This window comes from Fulmarus glacialis, unplaced genomic scaffold, assembly GCF_000690835.1.
Source record: "Fulmarus glacialis isolate BGI_N327 unplaced genomic scaffold, ASM69083v1 scaffold31704, whole genome shotgun sequence".
NCBI lineage: Eukaryota > Metazoa > Chordata > Aves > Procellariiformes > Procellariidae > Fulmarus > Fulmarus glacialis.
The window spans coordinates 79,316-97,410 of record NW_009210447.1 but is presented as its reverse complement, the minus strand read 5'-3'; the positions used below and the strand labels follow the sequence as shown (position 1 = coordinate 97,410).

Below are 18,095 nucleotides of genomic sequence, written 5' to 3'. Positions count from 1 at the left end.
TAGTACTATGTTAATTATATGCTTAGATTGTTTGGCTTTCTGAACCAGTGCTAGATCTTAAAATGGATTTCTTGCAGCTTTGTGATCTGTAGTCTTTTTCTTTAATGTCTGTCCTGTAATGTTACTTTTGTAGACTCTAATGACAATAGTAGTGTTTTTGCCACATTATAGTCCCCCCCAACCCTACACACACCTTTTTTTGAATGATTATAGACTTGCAAAAATGTAAAGCTGGAAGTTGCTTTTTTTAGGGGTAAAAACCTAATGTTTTAAGCTATTTTGCTTTGAGTATATTTAGGATTGTATTTCTTCTGTACACTTCTTTTATGAAATGGGAATTTATACATGAACAAGATTATGTGGGGGATGATGACCCTGCTATATATGTGTTGATCCTTGAAAACAAAATAGTGAGAGTATCTTGACTGGTGTAAGATTGGAAACTATGCAAGTTAATCCAATATATATTTCAAAATAACTCATTTTTGATTTGTTTATATCTTCTGCTGTGTGACCATTAATGTAGGGCTTCACGTTGTAACATTGCATCCTGTTATGAAAGGGTTAACTGTCTTTGGCTACAGTACTGTGGATTCAAGAGTTTTTTTGAAGATACAAATGTAGGAACTTCAGTATATGTGCCTGAACAATTTTAACTTAAAACTTTAAAGAATGCAGTATGGGTGTCTCTGAAAGTAATTTAATAAACACTGATACTGTAAATAGTATTTTACTGTTGCTCTAAATTGGAATCCATCATCAATTTCTAAGTCAGTCTAAAATGCCTGAGTATTAAGCAAAATGTGTTTAATGTCCATAATATTTTAAAGGTGTTGCACCTGAAGTGTAGAACTGCTGGAACAATTACCAATTTTGAAGCAGTAACGTGTAATTTAGTTGAAATAGTTCCCAAGTGGCAAACATACCTTGTTCTTTTCTGTAAATGCTAAGGTTATTATTTCAGTAGTAACTACACCTTAAGCAACATAAATTTTGTAGAATATTTTTCTTTTGTTTTAAGATAAATTTTGTGTGTTGTTTTAACTTGTTAAGGTAAAATAACAAATTTTATTTGCTCCATTTAGAACCTTCCACAGTCTGTAATAGAAAATGTTGGCGGAAAAATTTTTACATTTGGATCCTATAGATTAGGGGTTCATACAAAAGGTAACATTTACTTTTATTATAAAAACTCATATGTTTGAGCTAATGACATATCTGTAAATGTCACACCTAAGTAACAAAAACTTACTGTCTTTTGAGGTGGTGTTAGATTTTTTTCCTCTTTTTTTTTTTTTGTCAGCCATCTCCAATCTTCATTCTAAATAAAAGAAATACGTTTCTATATTATGTTCTTGTCATGGGTTGGGAATCAGACAAAAAAGTTGGAAATTACTTAAAAATAGAGTAAGTTGTGTACTTGGCTTCTCATGGTTTGTTCTTTGAAAATTACTACAAGTGTTCCACAGTTGAAAGAAGAACATATGTATGTATTCAGTATGCTTAATGGTCATGAACGTTTTTTGGTTGTGTGGTGGGGTTTTTTTTTGTGTTTTTTTGTTGTTGTTGTTTTGTTTTGTTTTTTAATTTTCATTTGGTTTGAGTTAGTATTCCCAAAGAAAAGCCGTTCTACAGGAAGAGAAACTAAATTTTCCTGTTTGGTTTCAAAAAAATTTCTGGCTGTTACTGGTATTTCACGTGTGTGAAGTGTAACTAACTTGTGCTAATAAACAATTTCAGGTGCTGATATTGATGCCCTGTGTGTTGCACCAAGACATGTTGAAAGAAGTGATTTTTTCACATCATTTTATGAAAAACTGAAACAACAAGAAGAAGTAAAAGATCTGAGGGTATGTGAACTGCCTGATACAGCTAGCTGAAGTGATGATGCTGAAAAGTTAATAGTGAAAGATGATGGCATTAAATAAGTAAATATAACTTTACTATTAAGGCTTGCAATGGATTTTGAGTTAACCTGCAGCAAAGCCTATCACCATAGTTGAAATAAAGAGATTCTTCCAAATTTTCTCTGTTCCCACTTACTAGAGACACTCATTTAAAAATCTGGATGGCAGAATGATCTCCTAGCATGTGTATTGCAAAATTTCTGCTTACTCTCTAGCAACAGGCAGATGCAAATGTGTTTGGTCCTGATCCTCTTCGAGCTAACTTGTGTGTTTTTAATGAAGGTTTTAAAGTATGTTGTTACGGTGCTGTTTTTATAATTTCATATTTATATAAACAATTACAGTGGTTAATATTAACTAAACCTCCTGTGTTGGCTGTCAACTGTGCATTTGAAAATGGAGGTTACATTTTTTGTGTGTCTCATTATTAGATGCTTGTGCAAGATTTTTAGCATGTAAAGATGAAGATTTCCCTTGTAGAAATGGAAGACACACTGGTATACAGTATTTTGTTTCTATTCTACCTAAATGACAAGCCTCCCTAGGTCAACTGGTGGGAGCTTTAATCTTCTCAGTGTTGGCTCAGAGTGTATTTTCTCTGCTGTAATTCTTTCTTTTTAGATGAAGGTAGTTGCTGGCAAGTATTAAACTTTGCTTGGTTTAGTCCTGCTCCCATAAAATAAGTGGGACTGTCTCTGCAGCATTCTTTCATTCGTATGCATCCTGTAGTTGGTAACTACCAAGGTAGTGCAAACATCTGGTGGTAATAATAAAGCATTCAAAACAGTTGTTTCAGTGCATATAGTATCTGAACACTTCTAGTTATCTTTAAATCCACATGCTATAATTAAGAGGATTCTGATTTTCAGATTTCCAATTAACTATAAAATCTATCTAATGCAAGCTAATGCAGTTGATTTAGCAGCAAGGTAGATCAATGTGTAGCTGTTCAGTGTAGCTCTGCAGTGATGCAAATAACCTTTAGGTCAGGGTGTCATAACACTTTTGAATCATTCTAGCTAGGTCTAAGAAAGTTTGTACATCTCTATCTTTAGGGAACCTAGACTTTCTTAATGGTTGCTCTAGGGAGTAAGTCTGAGACACTTGTGAACTTCGTATTTTGCTTAGGATCTGTCCTGCCAATCAGTAACGTTAAGGTAATCTTAACTAAGGTTAAGTGCATAGAATAGTGTTGTCTCTTCTTGTTAAGAACTGGAACACTCTTAGAACTGTGTTTCGCCTGTGGCAGTACCTAATGTTTCTTATTCGGAAGTATGCAGTTTTCTTTGCTTTTTACAAAAGCAGTGCTCTGCAAATCTGCATTTAGTTCAGATGCTCGGTTCAGGAAGGTGGTATTCCTGGCTGATTGCAGAGGAGACATCAAGTTCCATAATTTCATCATGGATACTGTTTGTCAAAGTACGTTATTAATGACCACATTTGGAGAAGATGATCGAGCTTTGGAGACTGCTGACTTGCGACTGGTTTAGCTGAAGTCAGACTGCATAGTTACACAGTTGTATCCTTGTCATTTCTCATAAAATACTGACTGCAGAAACAATAGGAGAAAGAGGCATCTTAGAGTAAGAATCCCCATAGGTTGGCCTTAGAATACTTAGAGGTGCTGTGAGGAGTAAAAGATGCTTGATCATATCCTACATGTAGTGAGAAAGAGAGTTGGATCTTGAGGTAACATGATCAGAGCTGGTTGGTATAAGTTTGGGTTATAATTAACATCTAGACAGCTGTAGCACATAGTAGATCAGTGCTTACTGCATAAATCCTCAATGGTGAGGAAAGACATTGCTGACAAAAATCGACCTGAAAATGGAAAAGCATCTGTATATAGAGCATTTCATCATGATTGTTTAGACCTGCTAGCTATTGCTTGTAAATGTTCTTCTCTATACTGAAAATAAAATACAATTTTTTTCCCCCAGGCTGTTGAAGAAGCTTTTGTCCCAGTTATTAAACTTTGTTTTGATGGAATAGAGGTAAAGATCATCTTTTATTTTGTCTTGGTAGAACATGGTTAAAACAAAGTTTTCAAGACCTCCGTAACTCCTGTAGTGTTCATTAATATGGGTGCTATTAAAGTGACTCTCCTAAGTTCATACCTAAGTCCTTGGCAGCAGTCCTCAGTTGTGTAATTTAAAGTGGGCTTTAAGACTGAAACAAGCTTTCTTGATGTACTTAAAGCTGCGTGTAGAATATCTCCCTATTCTTTTTTAGGCACTGTTACCCCCTTGTACTGATTAGTTTACTGACCTGTAGAGTACCAATATTGGCATTACTAAGACTTAACATTTAATAGAAATTGTATTCATAAATAATGTGGCTTCAGTAATTTTTTGGCTCCTAATGATTAACTGTCCAAACCTTAAATTCAGATTTGCTTCAATACCTTGTACTATAGGAAGTTGTGTGATCTTTGATCAGTTCTCAGAAATGTACTGTTGAAGGCAAACTGGATATCCCCTTTGTCCTGATCTTTTCAGACGTCTGTAAACACATGACCAAAACATGCCAGCTTCTATCCAGTTTGCCTGTAGCCTGATGGATCAGCTGTCTTGGAGTGATGAACTTGCTTAACTCGATTTTTACTGTTTTGGGAGAAGTTCCTGAGAAAACAGGATCACTGTTTTCAAAAGATACTCTGTTAATCTTTCGTGGACTGTTTTATAGTCAACCTGTCATCTTTTCTTGTTGACAATACAAAAACATACGACCTGTTCATACACACAGTTCATCAGACTTGTACCTGGATTATGTCAATCAGTAACTGGTGGGTATAAGAAGGATGCTTCACAGTGGGGAAAGAATTCCCATGCTAATCTTCTGACACATGACATGATTTGAAGAACTGTGTATTGTATGTCAGACTGGACAGTTTCTTCTCTCTCAGTCTGAGTTAAATATCTGCCTTGCAGTTATAATGGTCATTAGTTAGGGTACTGGCAATTTTTGAGTCTCAGGAAGAAGATGAACCACCCCCCTTGCCCTTATCCATCCAGCTTTACTTATTTGTATTTTCAGTGACATTTGTGTCAGTTGACACTTGGGCAGAGAGATATATTTTCTCCAAATGAAAAAGGTGTGCAGAGAAGTGTAATACTATGCAGTAAGCTAGCCTGTGACTTTGCATCTGTCTCAGCCATTTTATTACTGTCCATATATAGTTGGGTATTAGCAACATTTTTCTGGAGAATCTGTTTTCTATTTACATAGCTTAGGTATTCATTCTAAATATTGAAACTTGCCATAGGCATCCTCCGGTTAGTCTGTTACTTGTATCTTTTTTTCCAATCATTTACATTCAAGCCAGTGTTGCCTCTCCTTTTTTAAAAATAAAGTTCAAAATACAAGCCTAAATAAAGAAATGAAAGGATTGTCGTAAGAGTACTTATGATAAGAGATACTGTAATAGGAGTAGTATCTTGCTCAAATATAGTCATTTATGACGGGCTCTGATGGCTTAGGTTTATAACTGAGACTTAACCCATGTTGCTGACAGTGCATGGAGTTCTCTAGTCTTGAACACTAACTTATCTTAAGTACTCTTTTTATATATACAAGTGTGGTTAGGCCACAATTTCTGATGGTTGCATTTGTGCCCAGTATGTCAGTATCAGAAGACTTTAATTAAATTTTCCTTTTCCTAATCCAGGCAGAAGGTGTCAGAAGTTACTCACTGGAAAGAAAACCTTAGAACTGAGGAACAGGACTTTAGTTTTGTGGTGTTTGTCAGTTAAACTTCAGAAATTTCTGCCAATACCCGTTTTTACATACTCATTTTATGTTCTTGCTTAAAATAAAACCTTCTTGATTTTTTTGTTCCTCCTGTAGAAAACTAATTCCTTGCCTGCCCCCCCCCCCCAAAAAAAAAAATTACATAGGACAGGCTATTAATTTCTTGATTTGAAAAATCCTTCTATTGTCAATGAACTTTGAATCTTTAGAGGTGCTAGACCTTCTAGAGATCAGAATAGAACTTCAAGCTGAAGTTAATTTTGAGCTACTTTTACATTGAAAAGTAGTATTTTCCACTTAAGTAGAAACTTCTAGTTATAGTATAGATTGTTGTTAAGACCAGCTATTAAAGACTTTAAAATCAAAAGTGCTCTGAATACTTTAGAAATTACTTTTCTTTGGAGAAGTGCTTCATAGTTTAAACAGATGGATGCAAAATTTTAAGCACCTACGAAAAGTCCTTCATCTTAAGGTATCTTCAGCTTTGTTTTATCTGCAATAGTTTTAATGTAACTAAAACAGTTTTGTTCTTGATGCAATAGCACGAGGTATTTCATCATCTTGTATGTGAAATGGTATCAGTTTAGGCTTTTGCTCATCATCATCTGGTGAAGGGGGCTTGTTGCCTAGCAGACCAGCTGCTGATATGCACTTCATATTCTCATCATACTGACTGACTGATACCTAATCTAAGACTGGAAAGGCAAACTGGCTTTCTACTCTGTGTATGTCCTTGCTGTGTATGGGACAAAGTAAAATTCTGGTTCAGTGCTGAATAGTATGTTAGATGTTCTTGACCTAGAAAAGCTGTGGTGACAGATTACTGCAGAAGTAATAGCAAAGAAATTTGGTATAATTTCAAAATTTATAGAGATTTAGACACTTGCTCAGTAGCTTCCTGGATTTTCAGGACTTCTGTTTTCTGTAATCAAATATCTAGACTTTTCATAGATACTGGTCCTATACAGAGGCAACTAGTTGCATCTATGCATTACAGTGCTATATGGGAAAGGTCTCCTACTTTTCCCGTAATTCAGTGATAATTTTGAGAATATCTATGTTAAAACCAGGTTATATCTTCACAACTTGCTCTGACGTAGTAGAATTTTGTATTCTGGACCTAGAAGTGGTGCTTGTTCCCAAATGATTTTTATTTACATTGACAGTTGACATAGTTTTTAATGTGTGTTCTGGTTCTGTATTGATCTTAATGTGTATTTTATCCTCTTGGAAAAGGAGCTATAAAATAGATGAAGCATCTGAAAGTGTTTCTTTTAATGTCTGTGAAGGGTGATAGTATGTATTGTTTAAGGAGATCGTTTGTACTAGGAAGACTTCTATTCTTATTATTAGCAAACTTCATGAAAACGTGTTACAGAATTTAATTCTACAGAAGAAAAAAATGTTCTAATGTTTTATCTCTCTTTTTTTTAAGATTGATATTTTGTTTGCAAGATTAGCACTGCAAACTATTCCAGAGGACTTAGACCTACGAGACGATAGCCTACTTAAAAATTTAGACATTAGATGCATACGAAGTCTTAATGGTATGTATATACAGGTTTGCATATAAACTTCTTGTGTAATCTTTTAATAAGTCTCCTAGATTGTTTGATACAGTAGTTTAGTTGTGGAATTGACTGAAAATACAGCAACTCCATGTCTGGAATGAAGTCATAGCTAGTTTTATATACCTTTTTTGAGAGAAGGGTTGTTTCTGATTGGCCAGATTTTTATAATTTTTTTTTCTTTCATTTGGATAGTAAATGGTGCTGTCTAGAAATTAATGGATTTGCAAGACTTTTATGTGGAGCACTATCTCTTTCTATAAATAAAGATGTGTGCATGTTTTTTAATTTGTATGCGTTTTAGTATGCATAAACATACATGAAATTAGTGATAAATCAGTGATAAATTGGGGATAACAAAATACTGTCGGTTTGAGTTCAGCCCCTTAGTAGCTTACCAGCTTGTGTAACCCTTAACTTTTCTATAATACCACAGCTTAAAAAATTGTTATTTACGTACGGGATGGTAGGGGCTTCAGCCTGTATGCAACTTGGCAGGGAAGAGGAGCATGTGAGATATCACTGATTTCTGTTACGAGCTGAAAATTTGGTAATTTGAGATTACCACAGCAATTTGCACTGTTTTGTGAAATTCACATTTGTGCACTCTCTAGAATTCATACTTGCCTCTTACTTGCTTTGAAAGGAACTCTTAATCTTAGATAATACTATTTTCTTTCAACTAGCTCTCTGCAACTATTTAGTAACAACGAACAACTGTTTATTCTTGATACAAAAAAAAATAATCAAGCAGTTAATATGTCATCTGTAATGTTATTCTTAAGCCTGAACATATCCCATCAAAGTAATGATACAACTCGTATGTTTAAAAACTATTCTTTTTAGCGTGTTCTCATAAATTCAGACAAGGCTTTGACCTATGACTTCCAGGTTTTCTGTAGGTCCATGAAGACTCATGCTTTTTTAATTTGTCTGCACATTCTATGATACACTGCATGTAATCCTGTAACAGCAGAACTTTAAAACTTGTTTGTTTCTTAAACAGCCCGTACAGTTCATAAATAACAAAAAATCAAGTAGCAGTCCAAGACTGTAATTATGCGTGCATGAATTGTCTTCCTGAGTGCTGCTGTAAAACAGTAAAAAAGAAAAAAAAACAAGAACAAAACCAAACAAAAGTATGTTAAGCTTTCTAATTCAAAACAAAAGTGTTCAAAGTACAAAATGAGTTTCCAGCATGCTGATCTAAAAAGTTTGATAGTTTTGAAGGTGAGGGAGGGTAAGCAAGCAAAAAACTTTGGAGGCAGCAAGCTTAATGAATTCTTTCTTTTGGCAGGTTGCCGGGTAACCGATGAAATTCTGCATCTAGTACCAAACATTGACAACTTCAGGTTAACACTGAGAGCTATCAAACTGTGGGCAAAACGTAAGCAGTTTTATTCCAAAATTTGTGAAGTTTTCGTTAGCTCTTATAGTTACTGATAACTCTCTCCTTTTGTCTCTTTCCTTCTCAATCCACAGGCCACAACATCTATTCCAATATCCTAGGTTTCCTTGGTGGTGTTTCCTGGGCTATGCTAGTAGCAAGAACTTGCCAGCTTTATCCAAATGCAATAGCATCAACTCTTGTACATAAATTTTTCTTGGTATTTTCTAAATGGTATGTTTTTTTTTTTAAATTTAGATTACACTAAAATAAAATTGTTTGTAGACACTAAATTTTAGTCCTGTTTTTATGGTATCATTTTCAGCTATTACCAGATTAAGATGGTAGTTATAAGCATTGTTCTTGCTGCCAGAAAGTTGTTAGCTTGAGTTTTTCAGTAAGTCATCCAACATGTCTTGTTCTTAAAACCACCCAGTTTTTAATTAAAATTTTCTTAAGTATTTGTTGTAACTCAACATTACTCTTCAGATAAAATACTTATATAGTGCAAAATAAGAGCAGACACCTCAAAATCTAAAGTCTCTTAACATTCGGATACTAGGATAATGGGAAAAGGAGGTATGTCAGTATCTGGTTTAGGCACATAGCTTAAATGCAGTTCAGGAGAACCAGTGGCAAAAGTGCGGTTTTTAATCTTGTCAGTGTGGAGAGGTGGTGTTTTGGTATTACATATGGTTTCATATTCCTGAGCTAGTTACCTCAGAAAGATGGTTTGAATAACTCTGGGAACAATGGGAACATTCCAAGTAAATTTAGAATGAATGGGACAGAAGCGTACTCTGCAGAATACAAATGAATACTCTTTTTCTTGAAAGAGCATGTCTGGATACCTATATTCTTCATGAGACACTGACAGATTTTAAGAATCATTGTGCCAAATTGTTGCTTTACTTCAAGTACAGTGTCTTTCCTTCTTAACGTGAAGGTAATTTCCACAGTTTCACTGTCTTGAATCCATAGGCTTTATAGCCTCTTTGAGGTACCTAGTGTTTAGTAATACCTTGCCACACAAAGCTTGTGAGGAATATTGGTTGCAAGCTCTGTTTAATGTGTTCTTTACACTGCTCTCCATTTGATATGTGCATAGCATAGGAGCATTAATGTGCAAATACCAAGAGATTAACTGACTTCTGCTTTTTATAGGAAGATAACTTTACTGATGGGAGTAGAGACAACTTGAAGAACAGAAGTGTTACTTTTCTTTCTTTTTTTTTTTTTTAGTGTTTCATTCAGCATGGTTTCTTTTTGTGTTGATTGGAATTTTTTTTTTAATACATATGCTTTGTAATGGTACTATAATGCTGTAATCATGTTGGCTGTTTCTTCTGTAGTTTGTCCATGAAACAGCTAGCTTGAAGATGGACCCAATGTCAATCTTCATAGAGGAATTTCTCTTTGATAGGTACACTTCAGGAGGAATTTAGACACTTTAGTTTACTTTAGTTACCTAAACCAGTGGTTATAAAGCTCCAAGACTACAGGAAATTCATTGTTCTGATGCCCTGGAGAAGCTAATTACAGCTGCATTGTAGTTCAGCAATACAGTTTATTTAAACAACCCCAGTTAGACCAGCTTAGTCTTGAGGACACGATGCTTTACCTTGAGAGCAGAGTTAAGAAGGATCGCATTCAAAAGTATTGTTTGTTGAACATATATGGTTGTATCCAGTAGTCTTATTCAGTGCTACAATCTTTTTGAACAGGGAATGGCCAAATCCAGTGCTATTGAAACAGCCAGAAGAATGCAATCTTAATTTGCCTGTATGGGACCCAAGGGTTAGTGTATTATTTTTTCCCCTATAAGTCACACTGTACAATAAATTCAGTTGCTTAAAGAATCATAGGTGAACTTCATTTTGGGTTTATTAAACTTAGTATTTTGGTATTATGTCTTCTCTATAAGTAACCTCTAGTTCTCCTGGGTGTGGAACAAAGTTAGCTTAATTTTCTAAACTGAACACTTGAAGCACACTTGCTGAACAATGTACTTTTTACTCCCAACTTTTGCAATAAGTGATCTTAATAAATATTCAGTGTAATTAGATATATGCCTTAAAGCAATGCATTTTTGAAAAACTGCTTATCTTAAAACGGTTTGCTTCTGACTTAAAACCTGTTACTTTTGCAAGTGTATTGGACTCACAGTGCAACAGTCACAGATGGATAGGTTCGGTTCCATATAGTTGTAGTTATGTGTCTTTTCATCTTGGACCAAAGAAGATCATAACTTGAAGTCTTTAAGTTGTTTTGTATATTATTGATAGTATTTGATCTCCATCTTTGTAGTACTTATATTAAGAACATTGGACATTAATGTCCTTCAGGCAGTCAATAAAACAGCTTGCAGCAGATGCACAGCTCACACTCTGAGGTTTCAGTGGGGTATAGCGTGAATGTGTTCAATGCTGTTTTGTCAATTTTAGAATAGTTGGTGTTCAACGGATCTTTTTTTAGTGAGTAGTGTAAGCACCAGAGGTTGAGCTGTGTGCCCTTTTGTACTTCAAATCTTTTTTTTCTGGTTGACAAAAGTCCACGTTTAAATAATGTGAGACAGCTGAAAAAGTGTTCTTGAGTCTTACTGTTATTCCTGGGATAGAGGGTTTGAGGTCAGTGTGTGATGGGAACTGTCTGTGTTGTAATAGCTAAACCAAGGTGGGGTAAGTTAATGACAGGGGTTTATCTTTAATTTACCATCTACAAGATTGCTACCCTAATGCTATTTTAAATGTATTTTACATGTGTGTGTTTTGTCCCTGCTTTTTTGTTTCCATGTGTGCTGTTTAATAAAAGATATGTTAATGCAAGTGATGCTTCCGTCAGGTTGCCTAGAGCCTCTCATCTTAAGCTGGCTCTTTATATTCAGTAGTGTTACAGAAATAAAGTATAAAATATTTTTTGCAAGGTCTGAAGACAATCATTCTTCTGAAGGTGCTCATGTGGTGATAAAGTATCCTTGTTTTGACGTGATCACAAGCTAATTTCTATAAAAGAGAGAAAGTGTTCTGTTCAGTTGGTATTTCTGGACTTAGAAATGCCTGCGACTTGATCTCGATGTGCTAACAGGTTACAGCCCTCCCACATCACTGTGGTTCAGAATGATGTCCTTTGTGAAAGCATTATCCTTGTTTTCTAAACTTTCTCTGAACTGTTGGTAAATTTACTTGGTCTGCAAACTAAGGTCTCTTATAATTTAAGACTCGGTTGTAGTAAAGGGAGAAATCCAAATTTGTTAACTCATGTGTATGCTTGAAGAAAACTGATTGGCTGTTGTTATATATAGGTAAACCCCAGTGATAGGTACCATCTTATGCCTATAATTACACCAGCATACCCACAGCAGAACTCTACCTACAATGTGTCCGTTTCCACACGGATGGTCATGGTTGAGGAATTTAAACAAGGTAAGTATTATCTTACACTCTCTATATAAACGTTTTCAAACAGATTTAAAATAGTTCCATTGTGGGTATGCTTTGTGAGGGGGGAGGTGGGAGGGTAAATAGCTTCTTGGCATGAGACTCTCTTCCGAGGAAGATAGAACTTGGCCTGTTACGCACATGTGGCTTAAAGTTCCAAATTCGGTAGAGACTTCTGCAGATCTGTCCTTCTTTCTTGGAAACAGAGGGTAATTAATTAGAATGCCTTGTGCTCTGAAAATTAGAATTAATGGTACAATATCTTCTTTTTGTTTGTTTATTTTAGTAGCTTTAGATTGCATCATGCCACATGGAAGATTAGTGTGGTAATCCCACTTGATGGCCGTTTCTAGGCCTAATACAATATACTTGCTCGGAGATGGGTCCTCTAGATTTATCCTAGTAATCTACTTGGATAATTATAGTAGATAAGAGAAGATGTTATCAAAGCAAGCAGTAGACTTGATGCAGAGAGCAACTACTAGTAGCTCGCTCAGGCAGAGCGGTAGTTTATTGCCTCACTGTTTCTTTGCCTTGTTGTACAATGCCTTGCACAAGAGATGATTCAAGTACTGTAAGGAAAAAGATCTCTATCTTCTTCAGACTGAGCGGTTACTGTGGCATACACAAAAGATTAAATTGAGCTGTGTTACACTGCAAAGCAAAAATATGTGAAATCATCAGTCTGATCAATTAACATACATTTCTAAGCGTGTTTTATTGAGGTTCCTTTTAATAATAGGACTTGTATACCAGTGACCACTTAAAGTATGATTGGAATATAAAGCTTTATAAAGATAAATTCCTTTGAATTTGAAGGGGGGAAATAATTCGTAGTAACCTTTGCTAAGTTAATAAACTGTCTTTACTCTGGGTACTAAACTGTATTTAAAAAAAAAAAGTTTAAATGTTTTTTTATAATTTAGGTCTTGCTATCACAGATGAAATTTTGCTGAGTAAGGCAGAGTGGTCCAAACTTTTTGAAGCTCCAAACTTCTTTCAAAAGTACAAGTATGTATTTTATGGCATGGCAGAATATTTTAAGTTTTATCAGTTAAAATATCTAATGATGATCTGTAGCACAGGATCTTAAATATACATACATTAGACTTCCAAGAAGTGTTTTGTTAGTATTTTTCTATACAGAGGGGGAGTGAATACACTATTGTCCTTTCTATTAGAAAAATGAATAATTTCCTCAGATACTTTTTTTTTGTCTTTAGCATGTATTTTGGAAACCTGTTAGTCCCTGACCAGATATTTAGAATGTCACCAGTTAAACTATACAATTGGTACGCTACCAATAAAATTGAAGACATATCAGCTGGTTTGACTAACAGAAATGTTCTTTAGTGGTGTCAGTAAGCATTCTAAAAATGGGTCTTGCCTCCCAGGAAACAAGATTATTAAAAGAACTAATTCTGAAGGTCTATATTTAAGATGAATACTTACTTGAAACTGTATGTTTTCTTCTGTCAACATAGTCAACAGTTCACTCTGATAATAAAAGATATTTTTGCAATTGTGTTGACTAACTGCCAGATGTACTAGTTATTACTAGATTTTTTTCATTAAAGCTTAAGGCTTTTGGCTCTTTATTAATACTCTCTCACACCTAGCTTCTCTAATTTTGTAATGTCACTAAGGGAAATACTGAAGTTCACACTTCACATTTTTAGGGTTTCTAGTAATATGCTTGTGGGGCAGAAGCTTGTTAAATGTATATGGACTTGCTGAAAGTTGTATTTTTATAATAAATATGGATTATTAAAATACGGACTACATCTTCTTTGCCCTCAGTTGAAATTGGAGACCCATTTTTCTTGAATCAAGATCAATATATTTTACACTTGTTTCTGTGTTGGGTGGTTGGTTGGTTATGTACTAATCTAAACAAGACTGAAATATACAGTTCCCCCATTAAAAGAGACTGATGACCTTCATAATGTGTCTGTGTTTTGTTTCTATACCTTTTGCATGATAAAAACTTTAAAATGTTTGGATGGCTTTTATGTTATACCTTGGAGATTAAGTTTGAATACACTTAAAAGAGCACTGTAAAGTTATATTATTTTTTGAAGTTAAAAATGGGCTGCAGACAAATCAGTTTATGCGCAACGTGGTTGCTAATAAGTTCCCTAGTACATATTCTTTGTTTCTTTCAAAACTAGGAAAAAATAGGAAACATTAAATGTCATTTGAAATAATCTCCATTTTAATATAGTCTTTTGTGTACCAGCTCTAGCCATTTTATCAGTTTTAGCAATAAAAGCCTCTTTTTGCCAACATTTAATATCCAGGTTTTGTATGTTTTGCATAAAAGGTCTTTTTTTCTGTGAAATGGTATTATGGAGCCTGCTTTAATTTAAATTACCCAAGATTTTCTCTGTTTTACCTTAGTAGGTTAATTTAAAGCTTTGGTTAGTAACCTTTACAAAATAAAATAATTATATGCAGTATGCAATAAATGTGGCTCTGTTGGTCAAATCTCCATCTGAAAACTAGATGTTTTGGATTTTTTTCCCCTTTTCACACTCTCCTCCTGTTTAAATTGTAGGTGCCTTGACTTTGCTGAAATTCAAAGCAGTGTGTAATGCTTTGCCAGATAAGAGAAGATCTGATCCTTGCTCTGAGGCATACTTTTAAAAACACTTCTTTTCTTCTCTGAAAGCATAGCTTTAGTAATCTGTATCACTCAATGGCAATTAGTTGCTAAACATCTGTGTTGATCGCAAACACTTTTGACTTGTTAGCTGTGTTTAAAATAAACAAACTTCAATGATGTGTGACTAAGGAAATCTGGAGGCTACTGCATACCTGCATGGCAGGAACAGATCAGAAACTGGGAAAATGGGGAAATCTGTTTTTATTAGTTTTATTAATTTTTCTTACTTTTAAAATGTCAGCAATTACTTGCAGTTAGGGAGTTATGACGTGTTATCTGCCCTTTATATGTAGGTTTAAATTTTTCAGATGGGAAACAACAACAAAGAACATACACTTGCTGGATATGGTGTTTTACAGGGAAATGATAAGTAATTTCAAGTGGATATAACATGAGTATGAAGTGTTACATGACAATGAATTATTAGAGCTTAAAACCAAGAGGGAAGTATGGTCATGAAAGAAATAACACTTATTTAATGAGCTCTAGCATATTGTTTTCTGTTATAAAGACAGATATCCTGCTAAATAAGTAGAATATAAACATACCTTTTAAAAAGGTACTTTGAACACTTGCCTTGATAGGACTTTATCTAAAGCACTGTATAATTTAAAGTGTAAAAATCCTGGACAGCTTAATAAAGAAAAATTGAAATGAACGTGTTCAGGTGTTCCCAGTTTTTTTCAGAAAGTAGTATGACTCCTAAAAATACTTTGTTTTTTTTGTAGGTACAGGTGTTAATAGTGTAAGACAATTCCATAATATCGACATTAGGTTATTTATATGAAAACATAATGCTGATAGGGAAACAGTGGGAGAGAAACAGCACCAGTTTCTAAAAAAACCCAACCAACCAAAAAAAAAACCCCCCACAAAACCCCACAAAACAACAAAAAACCCAAAAAAAGACCAAACTCATATACTTCAAAATAATACCCTGCATCTAAAAATGACCATTGAGATCACCATCACTTCAGAATTTTTTTTTCTTTATCATGAAGTAATAGATATTCTGAATTAGACGTATTCTTTGTGATAAAATTACAAATGAAGAACTGATAACAAATCTTGTCTTTGTAAAATTTAGCAGTGAGACCTTGGACTCTAAAACTAAGTATGTCTTAATTTTTAACAGTTTGTGCTATTTAAGTTTTACTGAAAATGGCAGTAGCAAATTTCCAGTGATTAACTCCCTCTCAGCACTGTTTTAACAGTTGGGGGTGGGGGTGAAGAAATTGCATCTTTTCTTTCTTTTTCAGCTAGCAGCTAGGACTACCTGAGCAAAAATAGCTAATCATTATACTTATTTTCATAAATAAGGCTTAGGTTTTTTCTAGGTTGAGGCTTTTAGACATAGCCAAATTCAATTTTTTTTTTTTAAATTGTTCTTCAGAAGTTTGTTTCAAAGAGCTGCTTTTAATAAGTAACTGGAAAATGAGTTTCTTCAAATACTTGCAGATTTGAGATTTGTCTCTTTCAGTTCATACATGGTTAAAACCAACAAAAAGCTTAAGTTGTCTTTCCTACTAAATGAAACATTCTGCAAGTGTGTGTGGTATGTATGATGTAGGAATCTTATGGATGATAGTTGCATATCTAGTGCTCCTTAGAAGAAACTGATATTAGAAATTAGTAACTTCTCATATAGAATTTGAGTAAAAGACCCGTACTCTCTCTTTTTTTTTTTTTTTTTTAAAATATAAATGACTGGGTCATGGTATCCTACAAGTAACTAAAATGAGGATTTCAATAAGATAACAGGAAAAATTCCTTAACATTTTTGTATGAAGCAGTTAATACTACCAAAATGCAAAAAATAAGTAGATAAAATGCCCTATTCAGAAGAGGGAAGAAGTTTCTCCAAATCACTCTTTTCCAGTCCTCTTATTTCATTTACATTCTCTGACTGAATTCAAAGGACTGTGGCATTTAGCAGTTTTTTCTTCTCTTGCTGCCTAAAGATAAGTATAGAAACATGTAGTTGCTGATTTGATCTGTTGATTTTGATTTACTATTACGATTTAAAAGCCTATAGCATCAGAGGACTCTTTGCATCATAGTTTTTCACCATCATTGACCTTGTGTTCCTTTCTGAGGTATATGTACTAGGGTCTAATTCCTTATGTTACTACTGTTCTTTAAATCCTGCTCTGAAGATACCTAAATATACCGTATCAGTATAGAGTAGTGCCAAGTTGGATGACTTAGGATGTTAAAATAGACTTCCCAGATAAACTGAAAAACCTGGCTGTAGATACATAAGGTTCCCCCACCTCTCATTATGAACTCAAGTTAAAAGTAATCATCTCCTGTTCCACCATCCTTGGGCTTCTTTGTTTAAAATACCATTATTGCTTTGTATACTGTTTCTTTGAAATTTACTTACAGTGGGTATACACTGATTATCCTGGAATATAATTGAGAGCTTAAGAATTATCATCAGAGGAAACATTCCTTGTGAAGTTTCAGATAAGTGTCTTCAGACAATTCTAAAATGCAGATATAAGATTTTTTTTTTAAACCACATTTGATAGTGTTATTTTTTACTTTGAACGAATGCATATGTGCTAACCACTTTTCTAACTATTGCAGAAATAATGTTGAGACTAAGAAAACTGACATATGGATAGATGGTTGAACAATTGTTTTTACTTGCAATCTCTAGTAGTCAGTTAAATCCCTGATCTCATTAGGTATTGAAATATCTATACTGTTTTTTAACTAGTGCTATGTTCCTAGCCTGTTATTAAGGTTACTGGTTATTAAAGTGTAGTTGCAAATGTCCCTAAAATCTGAAATGTTTCAGGAAGTCCTTAGTCATGCGCTTGGGGGACATAGCCCCTTTGTCTACTTAACAATGCTTAATTTTATTATTGGGTATATACTTAAGCTAATAGTCTGTAGTCTGCAATGTAGAACTTACTACAAAGTTTTAATATTAAGGTTTGAATGTCTAGTTTTAGAAGTATAAATAGAATAGCATATTGTCTTTATCTCCAAAGGCATTATATTGTACTTCTAGCAAGCGCACCGACAGAAAAACAGCGACTAGAATGGTGAGTATAATGCTTGCTATTTAAAAGAAAAACAACACCAAACAACAAAACCAAAAACCTGTCAGCCTTGGATGCAAGGGAATATCTAGTGTATCTAGTATCTTTTTAACAAAACAAAGTGGAGCTTCAGTGTTTCAAAATTAAATGGATGAAGATGGTACACTTCTGAAAAACAGTAAAAATGAAGAACCAGGGAGTGAAGGCTGTTGCTTGAATTTTGCTTTTTTACAGCACTGTCAGGTTCACTTTACAAATCTTACTTTCTTAAGCCTTACGTACTTTTTTTAATAAGCAGCGTGAGGAGGTATGTTTTCAATCTCTTGAA

General features: G+C 34.3%; 1 protein-coding gene across 1 annotated transcript in view; it reads left to right on the top strand.

The window, feature by feature from the left end:
* Positions 1–1,085: 1,085 nt before the first annotated feature.
* The window catches only part of LOC104076344 (poly(A) polymerase alpha), a gene marked incomplete at its 5' end in the record, with an annotated part of 33,242 nt that continues 16,232 nt past the window's right edge, over positions 1,086–18,095 (top strand). The window contains 10 exons of the mRNA XM_009577171.1: positions 1,086–1,167; positions 1,741–1,850; positions 3,848–3,901; positions 7,093–7,204; positions 8,523–8,612; positions 8,708–8,846; positions 10,337–10,409; positions 11,914–12,034; positions 12,976–13,060; positions 17,717–17,770. Of these exons, the coding sequence (XP_009575466.1) occupies positions 1,086–1,167; positions 1,741–1,850; positions 3,848–3,901; positions 7,093–7,204; positions 8,523–8,612; positions 8,708–8,846; positions 10,337–10,409; positions 11,914–12,034; positions 12,976–13,060; positions 17,717–17,770 (920 nt within the window). The remainder of the gene's footprint in view (positions 1,168–1,740; positions 1,851–3,847; positions 3,902–7,092; positions 7,205–8,522; positions 8,613–8,707; positions 8,847–10,336; positions 10,410–11,913; positions 12,035–12,975; positions 13,061–17,716; positions 17,771–18,095) is intronic.